At 38.4% G+C, this 18,003-nt stretch overlaps 1 protein-coding gene across 1 annotated transcript; it reads right to left on the reverse strand.

Annotated features, from left to right (window-relative positions):
- Positions 1 to 11,284: 11,284 nt before the first annotated feature.
- LOC106915064 (protein unc-119 homolog B-like) lies at positions 11,285 to 17,208 on the reverse strand. The gene is made up of 5 exons (XM_014982386.2): positions 16,931 to 17,208; positions 15,275 to 15,388; positions 15,011 to 15,110; positions 14,704 to 14,876; positions 11,285 to 13,074 (listed from the first exon to the last, which is right to left on the reverse strand). Exons 1-5 carry the CDS (start codon positions 17,160 to 17,162, stop codon positions 12,962 to 12,964), a joined length of 732 nt encoding a protein of 243 aa, XP_014837872.1. The 5' UTR covers positions 17,163 to 17,208; the 3' UTR covers positions 11,285 to 12,961.
- Between the last annotated feature and the right edge of the window lie 795 nt (positions 17,209 to 18,003).

Here is an 18,003-nt window from a genome sequence, read left to right on the forward strand (position 1 = left end):
ACGTTAGTCACATTAAATTGTGACATTGAGACTACTTTTTCAATCATTGCAATACATTTAGTCAAATCAAAGACGACGTAGACTGACTTCGAATCCTTCACAATATAACTTAATTGACTTGCTGTACAGTAAAGTTGCCATGTTTGCTAATTTGCAGTAACTTAAGACAATGTTTAACTGCTACAGACACTTGAATTGTTTAACTAAGAACACTTAAAACATGTCTTACCTTTAAGCAAACGGTAGTCCACAAAATGCTGAGCAGACGCGATGTTCCTATGATGAAAATGCCTTGGGCGGGAAAAAGTCAAGGCCTCCCAAATGAGTAAAATTTATCAATTTTCTGCATTTTTGACTTTACCAATGAAAATAAATAAATAATACTTATTGTTTTTTTGCTGATTATATTTAAATAAAAACAGAGTAAAATGCAATTAAAAAAATATTCAAATTTGGTTAATTCAGCTCAGTGAGATTCAAAACTGCACACAGTCTTTTTTATTATGTATAGTTTGCTCTTATTTATTTAGTAAATATTACTTAACCCTGATCACACTTTTTTCAGTGCAGTTTCTATGCACCACAAATTTGAAACAAACTTCCAGAAAAATGTATTTTCCGCACTGTAAGGTGCACCTAAAAACCATCAATTTCCTCAAAAGCCGACAGCGCGTCTTATAATCAGATGCGGCTTATATGGACCAATATTGAACCACAACAGGTCTAGCAACTATGGTAAGCACCCGGCGACTTCATTTTCGCCCATAGAAGAAGAAGCGTGCGGTGCATCCTGGGATAGTTGTCAGAACGCTGGTTTGTTAATAAAGTTTGACTGACCTATCTACCTACCGACCATCTAGAATCAGGTCGTCTGCAGGTCATTTAGCACCACGTTCTCCACCAACATGCTGTGCGCGAACGGAGAAGGGTGACCACCGTCCGGCCACGCCCCGGCCCAGTCGCACAAGGCTCTCCTCACGACCGGAGTCGGACTGTTTTGTTGACATTCACTTTAGTGCAGCTCCATCTAGTGGATGCACAATGTAACTCCAGCCTCTACTGTAGCGTCTATTCTATGCGCCTTATAATGCGGTGCGCCATATATATGAAAAAAGTTTTAAAATAGGCCATTCATTGAAGGTGCGCCTTATAATGCGGAAAATACAGTACAAAAACAATATTTATTTAATCAGGCAGGATTATTTAGAATAATTTTGCAACTTGGCAAGTGGCAGGGCCTAAGGTAGAAGTGTGAAGAAGGGACTATAAAAATAAATGGTAGCAAGCTGTTTTATAGTCTGATTATTTGTTGATTTCAGATTGTTGTTTTTGTATGTTAATAGTGTATTTGTTATGGTGCTGTAAGTCACAGCTTCACAAGATTATGCTAATCATGGTAATTAATATCCATCTATCCATCCATCCATTGTTTTCAGCTTATCTAAGATGGCGTCGTGAAGCAACAGGTCCAGGATTGATCTGTAGACGTCACTCCCCTCCAATCCTGCCTGGACTTGGAATGCCTTGGGATCTTCCAGAATGAGCTGAAATCCCTCCAGAAAGTTCTGGATCTTGTTATCAGGGTCTCCTCCCAGTGGGTTGTGTCAAGAAAACCTCCAAATGAAGTTGCCCAGCTCTGTCTCCTGATCTGACGCCCAGACCACCTCCACTTTGAGCTCCTCATCCTATCTCTACACCTGAATCCAGCCACTTTTTGGAGAAAACTCGTTTGGCTACTTGTATCCGGCGTCTTGTTCTTTTAGTTACAGCCCGCTTCTCATGACCACAGGTGAGGGTCATAGAGAGACCAGTTAATCAAGAGCTTTGATTTTGGCTCAACTCTTTCATCACCAAAACAAACCGTAGCATTACTGGAGATGAAGCCCAATCTGTCTCCTCATTTCTTGTTCCATTCTACAATCACTCATGAACAAGAAGCCAAGATAGTTGAGACTTAAACTCATTCGCTCAAGGGAGAGATTGACCACCAATCAGTCCACATATTAACTACAATAATAAAAATAGTAGAAGACCTGTGTTGCTGTCACCAGGCCAAGTGTATCAATCCCAAAAGTGTGCTACATTTAAAAAGAAGACATAAAAATGTTTTACAAATGACTGCGTCATCTGCATATAAGTGTACTTCAGATGCCCAAAAATGTTTGAATCAATATAAGATTCTTGCTGTATGATGAACTTGCTTTTCTTATGGTGTTACAGTATTGACACAATAATTTAAAATAAAAATCTATCGAATGTTTCACAGTAAATTTGGTACAGTGACGCATATTCATAAGGCAGCTAAAATAATTTAACACTTATTACAGTTGTAATAATATTTTTAAAAATATAAAATACATATCTATCAAATTTAATAGTGTATTAAAGTAAACATTGTTAGTATGCAGAATATTGCAGCTTTACTCTAAGGTTTCAGAATAGCCTTAGAGTGGTGAGTGGCTCTTTTTATGAAATAACTATGAAAACAAAATGGTCTTTCTTAAAAATAAGGGAAAGGTATAAATGGGGAAGGTACAGTGTTGTGTTAATGTAAGCATCATAAAGCTGGAGTATTTACTCCAACACTTCCTCTAGTATCTCATTAAAAGTATTTCAAAACACTGAGTCAGTTTGACCTAAGATTTGTGCTGGTTTGAATCTGTAATTGTTTGAAACCCTGACTCACCTTGATACCATTAGCCAGCCAGTACATAGTCCAAATTAATTTTTAAAAATAGAAAATCAGATAGGGATAAATAAATCCTCGGGAAACACTCATAGATTCACTGATATGTTATTGTCTAAAGTATAAAACTAAGTTAGAGCCATTGTTTCTAAACCAGTTCAGGTTAAACTCATCAAGTCCTATGTAATCATGTCTCTTCCATAAATGACTAAGTAAACAACCTAAAAGGCTGTGTGCTCTCTCTCCCTCTTGGAGCCTGAAGCTTTCATTTGAATGCGATTCAAAATGACCTCAATGAGTAAAACCAAGTCTGCTGATAAAGTAAGATGCATGAAAACAATAAGTTTTAACAATCAAAAACTCCCTCAACGTGGAAATCAAGAGGCGATCTGAAAGCTCTCCGTTTGCTGAGTGTTTTTTTTTTTGTTTTCTTTTCCTTTTTCACCTGGCAGGTGGCGACGGGAAGAAATCATTACATGAGAGAGGAGATGGGAGGGAAACAAGCACACCTGCGAATGTGCCAGGAGCTCCACCTCCGTCCTCCAATCACTATCCCGGCATCCCTCAGGGGAGAAGGTGTGGCAGGGGCAGAGAGACAAAGGGAGGAGAGAAAGGCAGAGGAAGGAAGAGATTGAAGGGGAGATTTACATGCAACAGTTGACTGGAGTTTGAGTTAACCTTTTATTAATCACAGCCACACTAAACAAACTAGACTGATGGTGCTGGGAGGCTACGAGAGTGTCTTCCAAAGGTGACTTCCTGCGAGAGCAAACACACCACTGCCTATCTACCTTAATGACACAGGACTATTTCTGTCTGACGGCCGCATGGGGTGGTTGGCAGTGGGGGGGGGAGGCTGAGCACCAGCGGAAATCTGTGCTGTAATACCACACAGACAGACGGCTGGGCGGACAAACCCAAGAACACACACACACACAAACACACACAAGCAAGCAAGCGACCGGGAGTCACACAAAGGCTTGTGGCTACAACTCAGCAGAGACCTAACACTTAAAGACAGATTGTCAATACCCCAGTTGCCGCCATGGCGATTGCTGAGAGGATCACAGTTTGGAAAAGGACTGTCTATCCATCACTGTTGCTCTTGGTGCATTATTAACTAGAAGATATCTAATTATCCTGTATCTCATGTCACATCTACAGACCTATGCTTGGCATGGCTTGAATTCACACAACCAAGAAAACGTGTTGAAAAAGTGGAATGTACGGTATCTTGGGAGCTTCTTGTTATCCTTGAACACATTTTTTTCTCGTGTTAAAGTCAGACTTGAAAGCATTTCATTTGGATTTTGTATAAAAGACAAACACGAAGTGCTGCATAAACGTGAAGTAAACGGAAAATCGTGGCCTTCCTGATGTAACTGCCTAAATCAATTTTTGCCAAAAGTGATTTTGGCAAAAGCAAAAAAAAAAAAATCTTTTTTGCTAAATGAATAACTTCAGACCTTATTTTAGGAAGGTCATAAAATGTTTTTTTTTTTTCTATACACACAGAAGTCTACAAAGTGTAGCTTGAATTTAGAATCAGTCACCACAAGACAACAGCTTGTAGGAACAAGTCTTCTGAGGCTCTTTAAGTTTTGACCAGCTAGGGAGTTAAAGTCGTGGGACTGGATGAATAAGAGCTTTTTTTTCCAAGTCTTGCCACAGACTTATGAATTTTCTTCTCTGGACTTTAACTAGGCCTCTCTAATATATAAATTTTAATCTGGTGTACCTCCGGTTGTGTGTTTAGGGAAGAAGCTCTGATTTGAAGTAAGCTTCTATCATGATCTATTGTCTCTTACAGCTTCTAATGGATTTGCCTGCACAGGATAGACTTATATGTGACTCATTCTGTCTTAACATAAACTCTGTCCCTGCCAACTACAAGCATCCCCACAGCATGATACTGCCATCACCATGTGAGGTTGTCATTACAGTGTGCTCAGGGTGATTTTTATGACCAAAACACCTTCTTCCGTGTGTATGCTGTGTCTCTCACATGGCTAGGGGCTCCATGTTGTGTACCTTGGCCTTCCTGACATTCTTTGTTAACCAATGTTCTCCCACAAACCTAATTGGATGATTACAGGAAGCCTTTCCTTACCCTGGGTTTTAATTATGGCAAATCATTGGAAAAAGGGGTAATATAAACATGCATGCCACACTTTTTAGTTTTTAATTCGTAAAAAATTGAGGAAAGCATCTATAATTTTCCGTCAGAATGTGAAATCCCACTAAGACGCACTGATGTCTGCGGTCGCAATGCGCTAAAATGTAGAAAAGTTCAAGGGGAATACTTTTGCAAGCCACTGCGTGATCTCAAGCTGCGTTTGAAAAGGGTAGCTGCGATTATGAATGCAGTGTATTCTTTTTCACGTGGAGGCTGATGCTTACTCATATTTACAGTAGACGCCTCATCCGACCTCTTCCGGTGGGGAAACCGGTGAAGTCACGGGGCAAGTGTTGGGAATCGCACAACTGCACACACAGATGCAGTCACGACCGTTCCCGAGACCATCGTCGTGCTGACCTAGAAGACGAGGCTGCGCGGTGACTCATCGGTTCTTTTGCCGGTGATGTCGCTCGAACACACGATGGAGCTCACGCCAGGGCGCCGGAGCAGGGTGGGAGCAAGGCAGAAAAAAAGTGAAATCAGATACAGGAAGAGAAAATGAGGAGGAGGATGAGGGTGAGCAGAGAAGTTTGGCTGGCTGGCTGGCTGGCTGGCTGGCTGGATGGATGGATGGATGGATGGATGGATGGATACCTGGAGGTGGGGACTGTGGGGGGGAAACAAGAAGTCCATACAAGCTGCTTCTAAACACACTCCGTGTATCTCTTTTAATCCTTTTTCCACTCCCCCCTCCATTTCTTTTCATGGGACCTATCATCACCATTCCTAGCTTCTATTTATAGGACACCACTGTCCCCCTGTCCCCCCTGCCTATGTGCAGTGTGTGTTTGTGTGTGAGAAAGAGAAAGAGAGAGAGTGTGTGTGTGTGTGTGTGTGTGTGTGTGTGTGTGTGTGTGTGTGTGTGTGTGCGTGTGTGTGTGTGTGTGTGTGAGAGAAAGTATGTCTGTTTTAAGGAGAACCTTAAGAAAGCATTGTCTCTTAACTCTTAATCTCAGCGTGATTTGACTCACTGAACAGAATCTAGGCGGAAGGCAGGTGTGTTTGTGTGTACATAAAAGGAAGGGTTAAATGAGCTCGAGTTATCCCACCTTTCCCGTCGTTTCCGGCATGCATGTGTGAGTGTGTGTGTTGACTCCTACCTGACTCCTAAAATGTAAACCACAAAGACCTGGGAATACACAAATCATTCCTGGAAAGTGTTTGTTTTAGGTTTTTTTTTTTTTTTTTTTGTATTTTTTTGCTTTGGCTGGAGATGTGCCTGCACATGTGCCTATGCTAATTCTGAAGAGTCGGACGGGAAACGCTGAGATTCCTTTTGTACCAACACGTAGTTCGGTGCTGAACAGCTGTTTGGACATGTGCACTGCGGCATGCAGGCCCTTCGAGCCTGATGGAGGACTGTGGTTATTGATTTATGAGCCCTGGTTTGTGGTCTAATCACCAACTGACACATTTGGTCATCACACTATAAACTATTAGTTAAGGCAGACATGCCATTAGCACTTGCAGTGAATAATGGGCCACTTAAATAAATATCTAAGCGTTTCAAAGAGATGCATTGATGCTGTAGGTACAGTTGAGACCTCGTTTTTATTTTTATTTGTTTTGATTAAAAATTGACATTTAGCCAGACTAAGCTTTTCCTGGTTTAGGTCGGCTAAGATTATAAAAATGATGTCCACACAATTTTGACAAAGAATAAATGATTTGAAAGCTGCTAGTGGGTGAAATATAGGGACACCTGTAGATATATTTTAAGACACATTTTAAATAAACTGCTTTGTTTTGTGCCTTCACTGAACAATAAAAAAAGTCAACAAAAACCTGACTTGTGGCCTCCACTATGAAATTGTCCAGCTATCTTCAAGAAGGAGAGGAGTTCTGTGTACTAGAGATGAACTTATTTTGGAGCAAAATGTGCGTCAATCCCGAGAACAAAAAGTAAATATCTTGTGAAGATGCTGACTAAAGCTAGACAGCGGAAGCAAGTCTTTTACCAACACGGTCTGAAAGGCCATACAGAGAGAATGAGTCATTACTCTAAAGGCAACTTAACATGCTGCATTTCAGATTGTAAACAGACTCAGGGACAAAGACCTTGACTTTGGAGACATGTCATGTGGCGTCATGAGACTAAAATTGACACAAATGGGTCTTCAAAATGGACAATGACCCTAACCATAGTCCCCAATTAGTTACGAAGTGTTTTGGAGTGGCCATCACAAAGACCTGTTACTAGTTACAATCACATTGAAAAACAATACAAATAATTTCGGTAATCATAACTAATCTAAAACAAAAATTTTTAGTCCGATGTAGTGTCAGTCACTGAAAAAAAATAAAGTTTATACAGTAGAAGAACTAATAAACGTGACCGGAAAAAAAAGGTTTTAAATGTAACGAACACAGCAAAGGTTACAAGAATTAAATGTCAGATAGCACCATATTAACTTTTTGATGGTTTTAAAGGTTATTTATTTTTCTAAAAGTGTTGCCAGGCTGGTATTCCCCCTGACAATTAAGATTTGCAAAGTTATTTTCCTTTTAAATTGTTTATAACTAGTCACACAACGATTATAGATTTCAAAGCTGTTGAGCCTTTAATACAATGAACAACAATAATAATAACTTTCTTTACACACATAAAAAAAACTACAAAAAAAATGCAATGCAATGTCATTTTTCAGTTTTGTTTTTTAACAGATCCATAAGCAAATAAACCCAAATCCATTATTTTCATCTGCACTGGACAAAGGTAACATTTTAATATTATTGACCATAACTAATATTACAGTTTTTTTCTAGTACTTACAAGTAACTTTTAACCCTTTGACGTCGCACGCTTCCCAGGACTTCCGGCGTGGCACGTCTAAGAGAATGGCGCACAGGAGTAGATGTATTTTCACGTATGTTTTTGTTTTTATCGGTCCACAGGGAGTGCAGCCATTCAGCATGACAGTGAAGCAATTAGGAACTTGTGAAGGATTATACAACCTCGGGTTTTTGTTGTAATATTTCCTACAAGGGACACATTACATTGGTGGAATGGTCGCTGCGGTTCTTACTCTCTCTGGAAGAAATCCGCCATCTTTACAAACTGGAAAGAAAGCTCTTGAACAGCGGGCCAATCAGGTGAGTTCAGGGGGAAATGGGGGCGTGGTCAGGGGCGTGTCCTAGAGTGTGGCAGGACGGGAGGGGCAGAGGGAGAGTAAAATACTGCATTGGACATTGAGATATTTTTCATTTGCGTTACCTCGTAAATTTGCGTTTCCTCGCAATATGCGTTCTGAAATATTTGCTTGTCTATTTTGTATACAGTCACAAATGTCAACTTAAAATTTCAAATGTAAATTCCCCATGTCTCCTAGGGGGCGCCTAAGGTTCTCACAAACTTATCTTCCTAAAACGTAAAAAAAAAAAAAGAAGAAAAAATAGAACTTCATTTAAAATTGTAAACATAATGCAACAACTTCTTCTAATCGGATTGAATTTTATTTACAAATAAAATTTAATTCATAATAAAAACAAAGTACACCCACATGATCTAACATTATTCAAACATAATTACAAAAACCACACACATACCAAAAACATATGATACTTATTAACAGGACTATGACCTAAAGAGGCGAGCTTTTCTATTTGCCATGAAAGTAAAATGTTAATCATTGTAAGATCCAGAAATGCAATCTCCTCAACTGCTACCCCCAGCAGCCTTTTGGCATGCAGCCCATGTAATCACACTTCCGCTACCGTGTGCTTTCCTCTTTAGAGCATGTGTTTGCTGGTTCTACACCCAACTGATTTGGAAGAAACCTTTCCCCGCTGAGCTAAGTATGTTAGAGTAAATATGTTACTGTGGTTTTTAGAAAAGTATAATCCTGTAGTTTTAAGTACCGTTATGTAATCTGAGCCGAACTGTGAACTGTTGCAGAAAGTCTTGTTTCTAATCCCATCTTTTGTGTAAAGTTTAAACCACAGCACTGTTGAAACTGAATTGTGAAAGTAGCTCAATGTTCATGGCATCGTTGTAGGAGCCTTTCCAAAGCAGCATATTTATTTATTGAATTACTGATTCTTGTCTTTTTTTCCCCCCTTATATTTCAAGGTAATTTTTTATGGTTCTGTTCACTGGTTTCAATATGGAACTCACAGGCAGATTACTTAGAGACACTGGCTTTAATAGCCATGGTAAAAACACATGAACACAAAACATCAGTTTTAATTTAATTTATGAAGATTGTCAGTAAAGACAGTAGAAACATTTAAAAAAAATAACAGAACCATTTTAACTGATTAGATTACAGATCTGATACAAATTTAACACTATTTACTTCCATTGTGTTCTTTATGTTATTGTGTCTTTTACTTTACTATTTAACATATGCATCTCACACAATGAGAGATTGTATGATTTTTGTGTGAAATCCTTCCTAAAAATGACCCTTCACTTAATGTTTTCCTTTCATTTTAAGTTTCTAAGATTTATGTTTTGTGGCAGTTTTGTAGTCAGGAAACAAAAAAGAAGTAAAGTTGAGAGCTTAAAGTCACAAAAAAAAAACCCTCAAAAAAACTAAACTGTGCCTCAAACATGATTTCTTGATCCTGGTGTTGCTTTGTACTGTGACATTGTACGTGTCAGAGCAGCTCCAAAAATCACTTATTTCTGCTGTAAAATTGAAAACTTTGCTCACTTCCTGTTTGCATAACCTCATAGCCGCAGCTGCAACAACACACTCACAGTCTGGGACATCTCAGTGGGTCATCAGAAGTTGCCTTTTATCTCAAAACCCAAAATGCGACGGAATAATACAGGTTGTTGCGCATAGGTGCTGTAAAGGAGCAGAGAAAGGTGAGAGGTGGGCCCACAAGGGCCAGTTATAGGGAGATGGTGAGGATTTAGATGAAAAAGAGGTGAAGGAAAACAGCATACAAAGAGGAGCAACAGGGATAAAATGAGGTAGAAAGAGCAAATAAAAACAGAGGGCTGTGCGTATCGTCATTGTGTGTATGTGTGCTTGTGTGTCTGACTGTGTATGTGTGTGCAGCTGTGCCGAGTTGGAGCGAAGGGAGGCGTGAGCAGAGGGGGTCCATTGTGGGTCTTTGTGTGGCTCAGATTGTCCTCTTCTCTGGGAAAGTGGAAACTCAACACTTCTCTCCAGAGGTCTGGTTACCAGGTGAGAGAAGAGGAAAGAAAAGAGAGAGGCAGAGAGAGAAAAACAGAGTGAGAGTGAGCGCTGCATAGGTGAGGAGAGAAACAGACACGGAGAAGGGCAGAGGAGACTGGAAGAGTCGGAGCATGGGAGCAAGAAGTAAAGGAGTAAAAAAAGAGAGAGAAAGAGCAAAACAATGAGAATAAAAATAGAAAGACTGGATTTTAAGCTCAGATAGTCAATTAAAATAAATATCAGAGTTCATTTAGATGTTGTGCAACTTATGTTTATTCCAAAATAGACATAAGTTGTTCACAGTCTTTTACCATTTCTATTCTGTCCAGAGTGAAACAGACCCATCTATTAGCACTAACACATCTGGCTATGTAGCAGCATAAGCATAACAGTAGGAATGCTTATTACATTATTTTAAATAATAATAATAATAATAATGATAATAATAATAATAATAATAATAATAATAATAATAATAATAATAATAATAATATTTATTAGGGAAATGTAAAAGGAAGTAAAAAAAAAGTAAAAAAAATATTTTTGGAAACATTCAAATAAAAAAATTTATATATATATATATATATATATATATATATATATATATATATATATATATATATATATATTTTTTTTTTTTTTTTTTTTTTTTTTTCTTCAGCGGTCTCTTCCAGAAAAGTGTAAATAGTAGCGGTTGTAAAATACCTCCCCCCAGTGGCCATTCGGGGAAACTCAATGACCCTACAAAAAACATCTTTTTAAAATCTCCATCCATCTTAAGATGTTCATAAAAAAAATTAATTTCTCAACTAATTCTTGTTTTAATCACATAAACTAGCATTTTCTGCAGCAAACAACATATCTCAAACTGCAGGATATGCAGCCTGATGCAAAGACACTTTGCTAGCCAATGTCAAACTTGGTAATGCTTTAATTGTTGCTTACCATCAAACATTGGTAAAAACATAATTTTAAAGCCCATTTAAATAGGGCCTTCTCCTAAAATCAACTTTATCAAAGACATAGCTCAGTACAAAAGCTTTAAGGTCACTAGCAAGCTAATTTTCCATCAACAACTTATCTTTCTTTGCCCTTTTCTCTGTACTTTTTTACACCATTGTTTTGCCTACTTTCCTTACACATATGCTTTGGAAGTTTCGAATTAAATGAAATATTTGTCTGTATCAAACATATTAAAAACTAATTTCAGGACAGAAAAAAAAATTGTCCTTTAGTTTAACTTTTTCCCACGCATGGGAAATGAAACAATAAGGACACATGATGTATCTGAAAATGTCTATTTATTGACTCAGTTCTTTTTTTAATTATTATTTTTTACAAACTATATGTATTTATTTATATATGTATATATTTTACAAACAACTTAAGCCCCAAACACCAACATTTTAACAAAGCATAAAGAGGAAATACAACAGTCCACGTTAAAGAAACAGGAAACAAATTCATTTTCCAACATTTGTCTACTTGTCTTTAGTGGTAACTTTAAAATTGAAAGTTACTGTCAGATATGAAGTAATATCTGAGCTAGGATTACTAGAACACGATTTAAAAAGGACATGGTTTTGTTTACTTACCTGTTACAAAACCACAAGAAGAAAAGACAGAATGTTGAAAGTGAAGGTGAAAACAACTCAAGATAATTTTTCAAGAAAAACAAAAAATTTAAATGCTGAAATATGTTGAGCTCCCCATAATTAAACCAAGATAATGGCAAAAAGAAAAACTGCAGGGGAAAAATGCAAAGCAGAAAAAAAGAAAACAGGAAAAAAGGACACAATAAAATAAAAAAGTAAACAAACTGCTTCGATAAAACAGCAGTTTCACTATTTTCTCTTTTTTTCTTCACACACACACTTTCAACATTTCGACTCATGGTGACATTAACAGTTGTCTTTATCACCGTTCAAGTTTATTCTTGATATTTTAAACATTCTCGAATGAGAAACATTTTTTAACACTCCATCACTTTAAAACAAACAACCAAACAAAAAAAAAATCTCTAACATTTACTTAATCTCCCAAATGAATCTTGGTACATTATTTTTTTTTAAATTACATATATTTAAATCATATCATCACATGCTTCATGATATCAACACTCTGTGAAACAGGAAGGATTTTTACTTCTTTTTTATATCTAAAACAGTTTTTTTTTACAGGTCATCATAAGAATTAAAGCAGAGTTTAGCTGTTACCTGATCTTGTTTCATGTTACAATCAAACAGGCGCATATTTAAAAGGGAAGAAAAAAAAACCCTTTGATGAGACTCGGCACTAGTGTGGACGTGTCTCTTTGTATAGAAATGAAAGGGATGCAGAGAGGAGAATGCAGGAGTAACCGCGTGTGTTTGACATGAGTGTTTTTTTGTGGATGGTTTCTCTTTTTCACCCCCCTCCTCTCTCCCCTGATGTTGTCTGGAGTGGATTGTGGAGGCGGCAGCTCTGAGAACAGCTGCTTCTGACAAACACTATGGGTGCCACTTGGGGATTGAGTGTGTGTGTGCGTGTTCACATGTGTGTGATTTCTATAGTAGCTGGGACACTTAAAAGGAGTCTGATTATCCGTCCAATAGCTGTTTGACCTGTTTTAAACACATGTTACACAGCCACTAGTGATTAGCCCTCTCTTTTTTTTTTTTTTTTTAAGTATCAAAGATATCTGTCGATATTTAAAACTAAATGAAGCAATACGGAGTTTCTTCCCGTTTGTACGTCAGAGTCAAGACTACCATCGACTTCCAGCAAAATAAAACGCACTGAGAATGAAAACAAACGACCGGCGTCGAACCTTTGCGGACACGAGAGAGAGAGGCCGCTCGAACACGGCTGCAGGGGTGTGTGCATGTGTGAACGTCTGAGCTGAATGTTCTGCATTATGCATGCATGTGTGTACACGTCTGTCAACAGATGTGAGCAGCGGACGCCGCCATGCGAGGGTGCCGGCTATCATTGTCCTCCGTTGTAGGCGTAGTCAGCCTTGTTGTGCATGACCAGTCTGTTGTCGACAAAGTAGAAACTATCCGACCGCGTTTCGTAAGGACACTCCACCATCTGACGAACTGCAAGACAGACAGCACGTGCATGTTAGCGAACCGGCATTGGCGTTTTCGCCTCAAATGAAACTGGATTTCTTTTTTCTTTTTTTTTTTTCTTAGAATCCCTGATGACATATTCAACCCTTCTCATTACTTTCTCGATACAGTGAGAATGTAGAGAATGTATTAGTTAAGCGAGAAGACAATATGTTAAAAGATTTGCCGATATTATAAGCCAGATCTTGACGTCACTTTTCTGCAGATATTTCTGTTGAGCTCAGGCTTTAAATAGAAGATCTGCAAAAAATCAGAGGACTGCCTGGCTGGCTGGGAAACAACCATATTTAGACAACAGGATAAATGTCTAGCAATCCAAATGTTGTTCACAACAATGTGGTTCCATATTTATTCAGTTCCATAAAATCAAATTCCACATTTTTCCAAACTGTAGGAACTGTCTATGTGCAGTGGACGGTAACTGCAATCAGGTTAGTTCTTGGGAAAGTTGAATTTGGCTCATCTGGAAATAAAAAAAAAGCACAAAAAAACAGGTTGGTGCACTTCATAACATTATTTTATGTTTTTTGTTGTTGTTTTTTTCCAGTGGAACCATACAGTTTAAATGTCACAGTAACAGCATAGAAATTTATGAATTTTTTTTTGTTTTCATCACTAAAACCTGCGGTTGCGACAAGGCTGATGAACTCTGTCAACTTGCTCTTCCACAGGACGCACTTTTAAGTTTTATCTTGGAACGCAGCATTGCAACATTAGTTTTACCTATATCTAATCACCAAAGATTATTAAAAAATGTCGGTCATTCCAAAGTTCCAAATAACATGACAAGTAATGGACTAAAAGTGAAGCCTGTGATTTACTGAGTTTGTATTACACAGAAGAATCACGATGCTCGTCTGTTGCCATCAGCTGGTTCACCACGTCTGTCCTATTGGCGATGTGAGTGAAACCATTGAGAACTATTTGCTCCAAATGTGTCCAATGTCTTTTCAACAAAGGAGCCAAAATCCTAGTTATGTTTTACATAAGCAGAAGAAAAAATAGGACAACAATTAGGCATCTTCTGAATGTTTGCACACTTTAGAGCCTGGGCTCGGGCGTTTATCCTATTATTTATCATGATACATTTCTTATTTTGATAAAGATTTTTGATTTATCGTTGTGACTGTAAATTCTACAGCTACTGTGTTCAGTTTACAAATATATATCATACTTCTTTACAAATGGGAATGTTTTTCAAGAGCAGTGTTTGTGTTTGTTCGTGTTTGAACCATGCAGTCACGGCTGTACAACTACCTAAGAAGAAGTCATAAATTGTTCTTATCACTTTTATCATTATCTCAGCTGTAAAAAAAAACCCTCTGGAAATCAGTTCTGTACTTGTTGGATAAAATAATATCTGATCTCTGCGAGTTAAAGAAACAACAAAAATCTAAGCTTGAACGATCATCTCTAAAGCATAAACTACAAACATACTTCATCATTTCATTGTACCTGTGCAAGTCCAAGCCTGTTGAACTCGGCTCAGCTCTCCAATACTTATCTTCTATCAAAGGTAAAAAATGGTAAATGACCTGTGTTTGTTTAGCCTCTTTTTTTTTTCTTCTTTTTTTTTTTTTTGTCCACGGGACTCACCCAGGGTCTCAGAAAGCTGGGGGAACTCGTAGATGTGTTCACAGGTGTTACGGCTGCTCGGGATGCAGAAGCCGAAGTCGAAGTCGAAGCTCTTGAGCAGGTGATCGCGAAAGTAGTGCCTCTCGATCATGCGGAAGTTGTTCAGGGGCCGGTTCCCGACTGTGAATTCCACCCTGTGATCGAATGGGGGAAAGAAAAGCTGCGATGTTACAGCTGTAAAAATGTCATTATCATCGGTGCACGCTGAATAAAAAATAAGGAACACAATTGCTTGACTGCTTTCAGGCTGCATGTGTGAGTCACTCACGTAGCTCCCACAGTCCTCAGTCGCAGGAAAGCCGGCGTAAACTGGTAGCGAACAAATCGACCCGCTGTGCCATCTCCTTCGCCGTGCTCCTCATCGTCGTCTGACAGCAAAGAGCGACACAGTTTGCAGCATAATAAACAGGTTTGGGGTTAAATTTCCAAACAGGCTGTGACCTATTTATTGCTGTCGGAGGAGCCAAGGCGTCTATTTTTAAGTGAAACCGAACAGAAATAGAACAGCGCAAAGAACAGTGAAATGTAGTACCTGAATGCGGAGGTTTGGCAATCTCAAACAGAACGGTGTTGGTTTCCAGGTCTCTGATTTTAAAACGTACAAAGTCAATGTTGTAGATGTTGTCCTCGGGTTTACAGAGGTATCCTGCAACCACAACACGCAGAGGACGGGAGTTACAATGTTTGGATAAAAACAAGCAAAAATAGCACCAGTATTTATAGGACTAAATCAGACAAAACATCTCTGACTCAGTTGGGATTACAAAAAAAATATTTCTGTCGCTAAATGCCAAATTAACGAGAAAGGGATTTGTTTTGATAATCCATTTCCTTAGTATTTGATCGGCCTTTTACGTTTTCTGATTTGGCTCAAATGTCTCAGGTACTGAAAAAAAAGTCTCTGACAATAATTTACATGAATGTTGGTTCAATCCTCTTGAAACACCTTTTTTGCTTTGCCTTGTTGTTGAACTTAGGTCTTTGTTATGACCACTTCAAAACATTGACTTTGCAATGCATTCGAAGGTGGGCCTCCGATTAGCTCCAAAGGTTCTAAATGAACCTACCAAAACCTTAGCAAAACCATCAATCATTATCCAGGCTTTCTCGGATTGTTTAAAGGTACAGAAACCTTAATGTACACAGTCTGTACTGCACTGAAAATCAAATAAAATTATGTTTAAACACAGCCAAGCTGACATATGAATCTATAGCAATAAAGTCATAAAAGAAAGATAAGAAAACCTCTGAGGCTACTGTCTCCATTATTATGGCGTTACACTGAACAAAAGGTACAGGACAAGGGCTCCAGAGCTGCAGACATTAGCTTAAGACAAAATTGAAATGAGCGATGTTTTTAGATATTATGGTAGCTTGAAGTATTCCTTCAGCAGAGCATACAACATAGAATTTCAAAGACATTATTTCACTGAAGGGATAAGAAATATATTGTTCGTTAAGTCTTTATTTTTCTATTTATTCAGTTTTTTTCCGCCTTCATTGTACACACATATCTAAATGGCTTTAATAACCAATTTTTTTCAACTAAATTAAATGTTATATTTGTTATTTTAGTTCTATTGTTTAATTTATTCTTAAGCTTAAGTAAAAAGACATATAAGAGTATTTAAAAAAAAATTACAATAAAGAGAAGTGTAGCACTTTAAAGGCCCCTGACTGCTGGAATAGAAATAGTACAAGATGATGATTCTTTATGGTTGTTTATCACAGAACAGTCACTAAAAACAAAAACACAGCTTGCAGTTATTAACATTTCAATGTTGTCTCCACAGCTTCAAAAGCTGTAAATGTAGGCCATGACTTAACCAAGATAGTGTATAGCAGAGAGGGCCACGCTGCTCCAATACTGACGGTTTTCATCTTTGAACATGACAATATACATGATTTCACCACAACCCACACTACAGCTCAAATAAAGTTATTACACTGTCATAATTGCTCCTATTAACACACACGCCCAGTGTCTTCTTCTTTAACTGTTTAAATGTAGAAACAGTAAAGATTACCTATGACGCAAAACACTTGTTTTTGTTTCTAATAATCCCATTGTAATGAGATGCAGTGAATCATAGCTCGTTTCCTTGTTTCCGTTTCTAAATTATCAGTATTTACGCCCTGTTGTTCTGTAATTCAGCATGTCTCGCCCGTAATAAAAGCGACCCCAAACCTCTCGTAGCGACTCGCAGTCCCAGAACATCCTCCGGAGAGATGTGCCCACTCTTCGTCCGGAGCTCTTCCTCCGTCACGGGCCTGCTCTCCACCTGGCTTCGCCGGGACTTGAGCCTCTTCAAGACGCCTCCGCCGGGCTTGCGGTCCCGCGTAGGGGCAGCAGAACCGTGCCCGCCGCTGGAGACATTTTCAGCAACAGGCGCGTCGCTGCGGGCTTTGGCTCCGCTCATCGCTGCTGACTGAGTCTGTCTCGGCTTCACCTGCGTCTTTCAACCCGGCCAGCGTCTGCTCTTCACTCCCTTCCTCTGACAAAACGCTGGAATAAGAAGCGGAGGACGAGGAAGATGGCGTCGCAGATGTCGAATGTCGAGATAACTGTCGGTGAACGGTCAAGCTCTTGTTTTTGTAAGCACATGCTGTACGGTTGCCATGACAACTGGCTCTACGAGCACCGAGGATGTAGAAGCGCTGTCTGGTAATGTCCACGAGGGGGCGAGAGAATGCAGGAAATGAAGGATAAACCAATCAGTTTAAATAGAATCCATTAGTTCTGGTTCAGTACTTGTTTCTAATTATTTTGAACTTTCAAATCGACGTAGATAGACAATAACTACCTAGTAAATACATCTGATCCTTTGTTTCAGTGGCCTCCAAGTTTTTATCATGTAGGGCAAAATTGTTATCTCAAAGGTAGTCACATGCCCGGGCAATGTCTTAAGTAAAGAATTAGGCCTGATATGTAATAAAGCAAATACATTACAATATCCATAGTATTTGTAAGTTTGTGTGATAAAGAAAAAAAAAAGTCTAACCCTGCTCTTTTGGAAATCTTTATATCTTATTATATTGTAGATAGATAGATAGATAGATAGATAGATAGATAGATAGATAGATAGATAGATAGATAGATAGATAGATAGATAGATAGATAGATAGATAGATAGATAGATAGATAGATAATTTTTGTTTTAGTGGTTTCTAACAATAGATTTAATATATCTGATATAGCGTATTTTGATTTTTATTTACTTATTTGTGTTTCAGTGATTGCTAATAGATCAACCATGTTGC

This window comes from Poecilia mexicana, unplaced genomic scaffold (genome assembly GCF_051168715.1).
Source record: "Poecilia mexicana isolate PSO_F unplaced genomic scaffold, ASM5116871v1 scaffold_5, whole genome shotgun sequence".
Lineage (NCBI taxonomy): Eukaryota > Metazoa > Chordata > Actinopteri > Cyprinodontiformes > Poeciliidae > Poecilia > Poecilia mexicana.